The 10,771-nt window shown below is 45.9% G+C and overlaps 1 protein-coding gene across 1 annotated transcript; it reads left to right on the plus strand.

Moving 5' to 3' along the window:
* Positions 1 to 373: 373 nt before the first annotated feature.
* On the plus strand, positions 374 to 10,135 carry LOC307116664 (uncharacterized protein). The gene is made up of 3 exons (XM_079800810.1): positions 374 to 624; positions 1,579 to 1,705; positions 7,679 to 10,135. The coding sequence occupies exons 1-3, from the start codon at positions 424 to 426 to the stop codon at positions 9,274 to 9,276; spliced, it is 1,926 nt and encodes a 641-aa protein (XP_079656936.1). The 5' UTR covers positions 374 to 423; the 3' UTR covers positions 9,277 to 10,135.
* Positions 10,136 to 10,771: the final 636 nt, after the last annotated feature.

A 10,771-nucleotide genomic window follows, 5' to 3' on the forward strand; every position in this document is an offset into this window, starting at 1 on the left:
CTGATTACACCATAGTTTACTTATTAGGTAATTCCTGTATTGTTGAACATTTCACCCTGATTTATTAGACTCAAATCCCTTCACCAGGAAAAGATGACAACTTTCTTTAGAAATTTTAAAGATGTGTCTCTCCTGAGGACGTCACATTTCATACCCCTGCAGTGATGATCTCCGTGTTTCCTACAGGAGTGATGTGGGGGGGAGAAACTATGATCCCTTTCTTGGACTCAATGACTACATTACCCAGAACACCCTGCGTGGAATACCAACATCTTAGCCAATGAAGAGTCAGAAAAGGTGTTTCCAGAGAAGCTTAAGTCGAAGGGGCGGGACTTCCGGCATCCTCTCGGCCGGCATTTTGGCTCTACCCAAACGCTGTCAGCACCCTGTTAGTAGGTTCCAGATCGCTGGGTCCCGGTGGAGATGCCCCCACAGAGAAGGCGCGAGAGTCGGGGTGCACACAGCACACGCGCGGGTGTGAACCTCGAGGTCCCCACCCGGGTGACCGGCTCCAGGGCCCGGACAGGCACCGCCATTCCCGCGGCGGCCGCTTCTCCCGCCGCTGCCCCCGGGCTCCGCACCCACAGTCCGATGGCGGCGCCCGCCCAGAGGCGCGGGGCTGAGGTAAGTGCGCGTCCCCCGGGCCCCCGCCGCCTCCTCACACCGAACAGGACCGCCCGGGTGCGGGCGCCTGTCACGTCCTGCAGCTCAGTCCGCGTGGAGGACCGTGAGGAAAGCGGAGGGGAGAGGAGCGTTGTGGCTTCTGAGGCACAGCCAGTGCAGGGCGGAGAGGACAGGGCTGACTGGCATCTGAGGTTCCCTGAGGGTGTGGGCTGTGAGGATTGGCGGACAGATCAGAGGCTGCAGGGAGGACGTCACAGCCTCATTGGGGCTTTTCGGGCTGTGGGGTCCCTCAGAGGACGAGTGGTTCATGAAGCATCAGGCTGCAGTACAAGCACTCTCGGATACCACATGCCAAGTTCATGGTTGATCTCCTGGGATGGAGTAGGAAGGACACAGAGCTGATGGAGTGAACTTGGGGTCTGAAGAAAGAAGACATTACACAGTGGTGAGCACATCTAGAGAAAGAGGACGTGTGAGCTGATGGAGCTGGAGACCTGGGGTGGAGACATAAGGGGGAAGCCTAAGCCCTGGTTTGGTTTCGTCCTGGAGGCATGATCTGGGAGACTAGCTTGGCAGGAAGGCTGGGGCCCTGCAGGCATGGCCCAGAGGTTAGATGCATGCCCTCCCAGGTCCCAAACCCTCCTCTGTTGCTGAGGGCAGTAACAGTGAGTAATGGGACTGTGATGAGAGAGCAGCCTGCACTGGCATTAGGGCCTGGTGTCCACACTAAACTGGGGAGCCCAGGAGGAGGTTGAGGGCAGGGAAGCTGTGTAAGGAATAGGATTGTGTGTTTTCAGAAAGACAGCTTTGGTTTCAATAGTTTCTATTCTGGGAGTTTAAAATTGGCTGTGGTGTAATTGGATGCTACCCAGACACAGTCCCAGGACCAAATTGGAATTACAACTAAAATAAAATTTTAAAATCCTGAATAATCAATTGTCTCCATTCTGACAGGTTGGCGTGACCTTTGAGGACATTGCCCTGTACTTCTCCAGGGAGGAATGGAGCCTCCTTGATGAGGGTCAGAGACAGCTGTACCTGAATGTGATGCTGGAGAACTTTGAACTTCTATCCTCCCTGGGTAAGACTTTCACTCTCCACAGAGACCCAGACTTGACATTCCATATCCTCATGCCCCTTTACCCAGGATGTGCTCTGTCCTCACTGCTTGACTTTCAGGTTTTTTGGGCCCTTGCTGTTCTTGGTAGGCCTGGTTTGTTTGCTCTGCCCTTTTCTTTTTCTGCAATCACAGTACCTCCTGTTCTGCACTCCTAGGGAGGGATTTGTGGTTGTTATTGTGGCAGGGAGCCTAATGGATTCCTCCATGATTAGTGAGGAAAAGCATTTTTTATATTCCTGTTGGTCATTGGTACAAATTTTGAAAAAATTGCCTCTACATCTTTAGCCTATTTTTTAAAAATGTATTTTTCTTGATTTCAGAGAGGAAGGGAGACAGAGAGAATTAGAAACATTAATGATTCCCTAACTGGTTTGGCTCAGTGTATAGAGCGTCAGCCTGCGGACTGAAGGGTCCCAGGTTCCATACTGGTCAAGGGCATGTACCTTGGTTGTGGGCACAACCACAGTAGTGGGTGTGCAGGAGGCAGCTGATCGATGTTTCTGTCTCACTGATGTTTCTAACTCTATCCCTCTCTTTCCTCTCTGTAAAAAATCAATAAAATATATATATTTTTAAAAGAAACATCAATGATGAGAGAGAATGATTGATAGGCTGCCTCCTGCATGCCCTGGCATGTACCCTCACTGGGAATCCAATTCTGACCACCTAGTTCATAGGTTGACACTCAATCACCCAATCACTGAGCCACATCTCGCCAGGTTAGCCAATATTTTTTCTTCCAGGTTTTTAATTTTATTTTAAGAAATTGATTTTAAATATAATAATGTTACATGCAACATACCTTAATATTTCAAGAAAAATGAACTTTTATATAATAATATTAATATTTCAAGAATATAAGTATTTTAAATATAATACTACTAGAGGCCCGGTGCATGAAATTCGATCCTACCGGAATCAGTCCTAAACGGGCAGTCGAACATCCCTCTCACAATCCAGGACTGCTGGCTCCCAAATGCTTGCCTGCCTGCCTATCTTATTGCCCCTAACTGCTTCTGCCTGCCAGCCTGATTGATGCCTAACTGCTCTTCTGCCAGCCTGATTGCCCCCAACTGCCCTCCCCTGCAGGCCTGGTCGCTCCCAACTGCTCTCCCCTGCAGGCCTGGTCCCCCCGCAGCTGCTCTCCCCTGCAGGACTGGGTCCCCCCCAACTGCCCTTCCAAGGCCCAGTTGCTCCCAACTTCCCTCCTCTGCCGGCCTGGTCACCCCTAATTGCCCTCCCCTGCAGACTTGATTGCCCCAACTGCCCTCCCTTGCAGGCCTGGTCCCTCCCAACTGCCCTCCCCTGTTGGCCTAATCGCTCAGAACTGCCCTCCCTTGCAGACCTGGTTCCTCCCAATTGCCCTCCCCTGCTGGCCATCTTGTGGCGGCCATCTTGGGTCTACATGGAGACAGCCACCTTGCGTGTTGGAGTGATGGTCAATTTCCATAATTCTTTTATTAGATAGGGTTACCAAAACTGTATCACAAAAGTTGTAGAAAATATGCCGGAACCTTTTTGGTTCAGTGGATAGAGCATTGGCCTGTGGACTGCAGGGTCCCAGGTACGATTCCGGTCAAGGGCATGTACCTTGGTTGCGGGCACATCCCCAGTGGGGGGTGTGCAGGAAGCAGATGATCGATGTTTCTCTCTCATCGACGTTTCTAACTCTATCCCTCTCCATCTCTGTAAAAAATCAATAAAATATATTATTTTAAAAAGTTGTAGGAAATACTAAAAATTTACGAAAAACAGGATTACTTGTATTATATTCTGTAATATTTTCCCCCTCTCGCTCTATTTTTGTTCATCCTATCTAATCAAAGAGTACTATGCAAATTGACCATAGCTCCACTACAACCACAAGCCACGCCCCACCAGCCAATCAGGAGTGAATATGCAAATAAACCCAACAAAGATGGCTAAGGCCACAGAGAGCAGGAGGGAAGCTTGGTTTTCCACGGTGATGGAGGAAGCCAAGCTTTCCACCTGCCCAGGCCTCCGCTTAAGGCTACAAAGTTTCAATTATAGAAGGTGAATAAATCCCAACAGAAATGGTTGCGGCCATAGAGCAAGCAGGAGGCTTGGCTCCACTCCAGGGTACAAAGTTTCAATTGTACAAGATAAAAAAATCCCAGATACCAGGGCCTCCGCTTGGGTCACTGGGGGGCGTGGCTGGCCTGCAAACCACCACAGGCCCCTTGCCCAGGCCACCCCACGCCCCAAGGAAACCCCCACCCTGGTCCGGGACACCCTTCAGGGCAAACCAGCTGGCCCCCACCATGCACCAGGCCTCTAGCCTATCTAATAAAAGAGTAATATGCAGATTGACTGTCACTCCAACACACAAGATGGCTGACCCCATGTGGACACAAGATGGCCACCACAAGATGGCCAGCAGGGGTGGGCAGTTGGGATGGACCAGGCCTGCAAGGGAGGGAAGTTGGGGGCGACCAGGCCTGCAGGGGAGGGAAGTTGGGGGCGACCAGGCCTGCAGGGAAGGGCAGTTGGGGGGACCCAGTCCTGCTAGGGGAGGGCAATTAGGGTTGACCAGGCCTGCAAGGGAGGGCAGTTAGGGATGACCAGGCCTGCAGGGGAGGGCAGTTAGGGGCAAATAGGCTCGCAAGGGAGCAGTTAGGCATCAATTAGGCTGGCAGGGGAGTGGTTAGGAGGTGATCATGCTGGCAGGCAGAAGCAGTTAGGGGCAATCAGGAAGGCAGGCAGGTGAGCAGTTGAGAGCCAACAGTCCTGGATTGTGAGAGGGATGTCCGACTGCCCGTTTAGGCCCGATCCCACTAGTATCGGGCCTAAACGGGCAGTCGGACATTGGGATCGGGCCTAAACAGGCAGTCGAACATCCCTCAAGGGGTCCCAAATTGGAGAGGGTGCATGCTGGACTAAGGGCCCACGTTCCCCGCCCCCTGCCCCCCCTCCCCCGTGCACTAATTTCATGCCCTGAGCCTCTAGTCAGTTTATATTGTTCATTATATTCTACAAATAAGTGAGATCATATGATATTTATCTTTCTCTGACTAGCTTTATTTCACTTCGCATGGTGCTTTTAAAGTCTCTTTTGTCGGATATGAGTATTGCTACTCCAGCTTTTTTTTGTTTTCCATGTGCATGGAAAATTTTTTTCCATCCCTTCACTTTCATCCTGTGTGTGTCTTTTGTTTTGAGGTGGGTCTCTTATTTTTTTTTAAATATATTTTTATTTATTTCAGGGAGGAATGGAGAGGGAGAGAGATAGAAACATCAATAATGAGAGAGAACCATTGATAGGCTGCCCCACTGGGGATCGAGCCCACAACCCAGGCATGTGCCCTGGACCAGAATCGAACCCAGGACCTTTCAGTCCGCAGGCCGACACTCTATCCACTAAGCCAAACCAGCTAGGGTTGAGGTGGGTCTGTTATAGACAGCATATAGTTGGATCATGTTTTTGTATCCATTCAGTTACCCTACACCTTTTGATTGGAACATTAAACTATTTACCTTTAGAGTTATTATTGAGAGATGAGAGGCCTGATGCACGAAGATTCGTGCAAGAATGAGCCTTCCTTCCCCTGGCTGCCGGCACCACCTTCGCTCTGGCCGGATCTGCCTTTACACCTTCCCATGCTGCCCAGAGGCCTGGAGCAGCTGGGGTGGTGCAGAATGCCATTTTGGGCCTGTGTATGCAAATCAACCCATCATGTTTGTTGGGTTAATTTGCATATGCTCTCCTGATTGGCTGGTGGACATCACAAAGGTAGGGTCCATTTGCATCTTGCTCTTATAATGGTGTAGATACTTATTTATAGCCATTTTAATTCTGTATGGCTAGGTTTCTTTCTCTCTTCTCAGCAATCACTTTAGCATTTCTTGTAATGCTGGGTTCGTGGTGATGAACTCCTTGAGCCTTTATTTGTCTGGGAAGCTCTTTATTTGACCGTCTATTTTGAATGATAGCCTTACTGTATATAGCAGTATTGGTCTCAGATCATTGCTTTCCATTAGCTTGAGTTCTTCATGCCATTCCCTTCTGGCCTGTAGAGTTTCTGATGGGAAATCAGGTGTCAGCCTTATGAGAACTCCTTTGTAGGTAGGAAACAGTTTTCTTTTCTATTGCTGCCTTTAACCCTTTGCACTCGCTCGCTTTTTTGTCGATTCCTTTATTCTGATGCTAACTGTGTCAAGTCACACTCGACATCCGAGGGCAAAAGGTTAAGATTCTCTCTTTCCCTTTAATTTTTCTAGTCTATTTTTACCCATATTTTTGGGCTAGTTTGTCTGTTGAATACCTTTTATATTTTATATATAATTTTTCATTACATACCGGTACTCACTTGTCTTTTTGCGTGTGCTTACTTTTGCTTTGCAGATATTTTGGGGGTTTTTTGCTTTTGTTTTAATATATTTTTATTGACTTCAGAGAAGAAGGAAGAGGGAAAGACCGATAGGAACATCAATAATGAGAGAAAATCAATGATTGGCTGCCTCCTGCATGACCCCTGCTAGGGATGGCGCCAGATACCCAGGCATGTGCCCTGACTGGGAATCAAACCTGGGAAATATTGATCCATAAACCTGGGTCCTCTTAGTCCATGGAACAAAACTCAGTTCACTGAGCCACGACAGCTGGGCTATTTTTTTTTTAAATATATTTTATTGATTTTTCACAGAGAGGAAGGGAGAGGGACAGAGAGCTAGAAACATCGATGAGAGAGAAACATCGACCAGCTGCCTCCTGCACATCCCCCACCGGGGATGTGCCCGCAACCAATGTACATGCCCCTGACTGGAATCGAACCTGGGACCTTTCAGTCCGCAGACCGACGCTTTATCCTCTGAGCCAAACCGGTTTCGGCTTTTTTGTGTTCTTTTTTTAAATTTCTTTATTGATTAAGGTATCACATATTTGTCCTCATCTCCCCATTCCCATCCCACACCCCTCCCCACGCATGCCCCCACCCCCCTGTTGTCCTTAACCACTAGTTAGGCTCATATGCATGCACACAAGTCCTTTGGTTGATCTCTCCCCTATATCCCCACCCTCCTCTACCCTCCCTCTGAGGCCCTACAGTCTGATCCATGCCTCCTTGTTTCTGGGTCTGTTCTTGTTCATCAGTCTATGTTGTTCATCATTTCCCCTAGATGAGTGAGCATGTGCTCCTAGAAATATACTTATAAGAACCGAAAATGAGACAAGCAATAATCGTTATGCTGAAAGGCAAATGAATCAGTCTGTAGTGAGTTTCGTTCTGGGCCAACATAGAGAGCTAGAAACATCCATGAGAGAGAAACATTGACCAGCTACCTCCTGCACACCCCCCACCCGGGATGTGCCCGCAACCAATGTACATGCCCTTCACCGGAATCAAACCTGCAGACCGACGCTCTATCCACTGAGCCAAACCGGTTTTCGCTCATAGTGGGATCTTGACACTTCCCTATATAGAGTCATGTCATCTGCAAACATCATCATATGATACTTTGTAGTTCATAGTGTAGGTGGTAATATCTTTTTTTCTTTTTATTTCTCTCTTTTTTTTCAATAATTTTTAGATTTTATTTATATATAGTTTATTGATTTTTTTACAGAGAGGAAGTGGGAGGGATAGAGAGTTAGAAACATTGACAATAGAGAAACATTGATCAGCAGCCTCCTGCTAACCTCCCACTGGGGATGTGCCCGCAACCAAGGTACATGCACTTGACTGGAGTTGAACCCGGGACCCTTGAGTCCACAGGCCAACGCTCTATCCACCGAGCCAAACCTGTCAGGGCTTTTTTCTTTTCTTTAATAAAATCTTCTAGCAAATTTGAATTATGCTCTTTTTGGTTTTTAAAATGTTGAAAATTTATTTTTAGAAAAAGAGGGAGAGGGATAGTGAGAAACATGGATGTTAGAGCAAAATGTTGATTGCCTACCTCCTGTGTGTTCCTTATCAGGAATCGAACCTGCAAACACAGCATTTGCCCTGACTAAAAATGTAATCGGCAACTTTTTGGTGCATGGGATAATGACCAAGCAACTCAGCCACAGTGGCGAAAAGCCTTATAAATACAGTGAGTGTGGGAAATCTTTTACCAGGAACACTGACCTTCAAGTTCATCAAAGATTGCACACTGGAGAAAAGCCTTATGAGTGCCATGGATGCAGGAAATCTTTTACCTGGAGCAGGGACTTTCATAGTTATCACAAAACTCACAATCTAGAAAAGCCTTATAAATGCAGAGAATGTGAAAAATCTTTTACCACTAACAATGAACTTCATTACCATCAGAGAGTTCATACCGGAGAAAAGCCTCATAAATGCAGTGAATGTGGGAAATCTTTTACCAGGAGCAGTGACCTTCGTGTTCATCACAGAATTCACACTGGAAAAAAGCCTTATAAATGCAGTGAATGTGGGAAATATTTTACTACCAGCACTACTCTTCGAGATCATCAGAAATTGCACACTGGAGAAAGGCCTTATGAGTGCAGTGAATGTGGGAAATCTTTTGTCAGTAGCACTGCCCTTTCCCGTCATCAGCGAATTCACACTGGACCAAAGCCTTATCAATGCAGTGAATGTGGGAAATCTTTTCTCAGTAGCACTGAACTTCGTTATCATCAGAGAGTTCACACTGGAGAAAAGCTTTATAAATGCAGTGAATGTGGGAAATCTTTCTCCACCAACACTGCCCTTCGTCTTCATCAGAGAGGTCACACTGGAGAAAAGCCTTATAAATGCAGTGATTGTGGGAAATCTTTTATCAGGCGAGCTGCCCTTCGATATCATCAGAGACTGCACACTGGAGAAAAGCCTTATAAATGCAGTGAATGCGGGAAATCTTTTAACAGGACATGGCACCTTCAAGTCCATTATCAGAGAATTCACACTGCAGAAAAGCCTTATAAATGCAGCGATTGTGAAAAATCTTTTAGCACTACCACTGACCTTCACTGTCATCAGAAAGTTCACACTGGAGAAAAGACTTACAAGTGCACTGATTGTGGGAAATGTTTTATCAGGAGCACTACCCTTCGAGATCATCAGAGATTGCACACTGGAGAAAGGCCCTATGAGTGCAGTGAATGTGGGAAATCTTTTGCCAGGAGCTGTGACCTTCGTGTTCATCACAGAGTTCACACTGGAGAAAAGCCTTATAAATGCAGTGAATGTGAGAAATCTTTTACTACCAGCACTGCTCTTCGAGATCATCAGAAATTGCACACTGGAGAAAGGCCTTATGAGTGCAGTCAATGTGGGAAATCTTTTGTCAGTAGGCCTGGCCTTCGATATCATCAGAGATTGCACACTGGAGAAAGGCCTTATGAGTGCAGTGAATGCGGGAAATCTTTTCGCAGGAGCCGTGACCTTCGTCTTCATCACAGAATTCACACTGCAGAACAGCTTTATATATGCAGTGAATGTGGGAACTCTTTTACGCATAGCACTTTCCTTTCTGGTCATCAACAAGTACACACTGGCGCAAACCATTATAAATGCCGTGAATGTGGGAAATCTTTTACCACTCCTGAATCTCATACATTTAAATGAATCTCATACATTTAAATACCTAAATGATATAAAATCTCCATAAGTGTTTTTATGGGGTGTTTTTGTGTTTTTACGTTGGAACCATATGTAGATATGTTTCACTTTCTGAAATACTTACATGGGTTTTCAGATCTTTGTCACTACATATATCTGTTACTTAAGATATTTCATTTGTACCACCTATACATTCCTACCGACCGCATAAATCATCATCCTCTTGTGCACAAGTAAGCTAACTCTGTTGTCTTAATTTATTGGACTGATTAGTGTTAGCCCCACAAAAAAAAAAAAAAAAAACATCGCAGGGGAACTGCCATTTTTAGAGACACACATTCCCTAGATGCCAGTTATGGATTTATTGAGTGCCGAAGACATCAATGGTAGAAATGCCAATCTCATGTCTCTTTGGTTTGTGAAATAATGAAGGCTTTTTCCTAAGTCTTCTTTCATCTTGGGTGTTCCATTTACTGTGTGGGGTAGCTTATATGGAGGTCTGAGCTCTCCAAACATGATGGGGTAGCTGTGACAACCTCAAGTATATTTTCGAGCTGCGCCAATATTTTTCTTATTTTCAAGGGATGCCAATATATTTGAAGACTATCTCTTTCCATGTCTTGCAGAGGGCCATGTGCCCTAATGCCTTCAATTGCATGGGCGACGGTCACTGGTTGGAGGACCATCGCAGTTAAGGGAAACATTCTCACTATAAAAACACTGGCCTAATGTGTTTTGGAGGGGATTGTAGCCCATTAGATGGAATGTCCCTCATCTAAGTGTGCATCCAGGAATATTGCTGAGCAAAAGTGTACAGGAGCTCAACCAAAGTACTTATATGCATGTGTATAAGCCTAATCCATGGACACAGACAACAGGGGGGGTGGGGGCATGACTAGGAGGTGGGAGATAATGGGGGTATATGAACACATGTAATACCTTAATAAAGAAATTTTAAAAAAATAATAAATAATACAATAATAAAAAGAAAGTGTACAGGAGCGTTGTTTATACAGACCTGAGGATCTGAGGCATGTTTATCTTCTGTGGACACAGTCATTCTCCTTGATTATCACCAAGAGGTTTGGTGGATTTTTGAAGCCTCTCAGATGTTCACCTCAGAGCCATGACTGCGCTGGGAAAAAAATAAGGACACGGCAAAGGGTGTCTGTAGTTCATGGATGTGGCTTTTGAGATTCAGCCAGCATTTTTGTTGGTTTGGTGAAAGTTCTTCATTGTTACAGTTTCTATCACTGAGGGAAGACAGTTGCCCAGAGGGCATAACAAGGTGGATTAAATATAGATTTGCCAAACCTATATGTCCAATACAGTGGAACATATACGGTTTTTAATTTGGAACCATTTTTTGAAACCTATAATGAGTAAAATACATGTGTTTAGTATAGTATTTCATAAATCTTGTTGTGTGCTTGAAACAGAAAGCATCATTATACTCATAATAATGACCATGTCTATCACTGTGTATTTGCTTCATGACGTT

Source organism: Cnephaeus nilssonii, assembly GCF_951640355.1.
Source record: "Cnephaeus nilssonii genome assembly, chromosome: 20".
In the NCBI taxonomy this organism is placed as follows: domain Eukaryota; kingdom Metazoa; phylum Chordata; class Mammalia; order Chiroptera; family Vespertilionidae; genus Cnephaeus; species Cnephaeus nilssonii.

Excerpts from the sequence above, each read along its gene's own strand:
- LOC307116664 (XM_079800810.1), top strand. The coding sequence starts at position 424 with ATGCCCCCACAGAGAAGGCGCGAGAGTCGGGGTGCACACAGCACACGC. Across the intron at positions 625-1,578 it reads CCCAGAGGCGCGGGGCTGAG|GTTGGCGTGACCTTTGAGGA; the intron begins GTAAGTGCGCGT and ends CCATTCTGACAG. Across the intron at positions 1,706-7,678 it reads TGAACTTCTATCCTCCCTGG|GAATCGAACCTGCAAACACA; the intron begins GTAAGACTTTCA and ends GTTCCTTATCAG.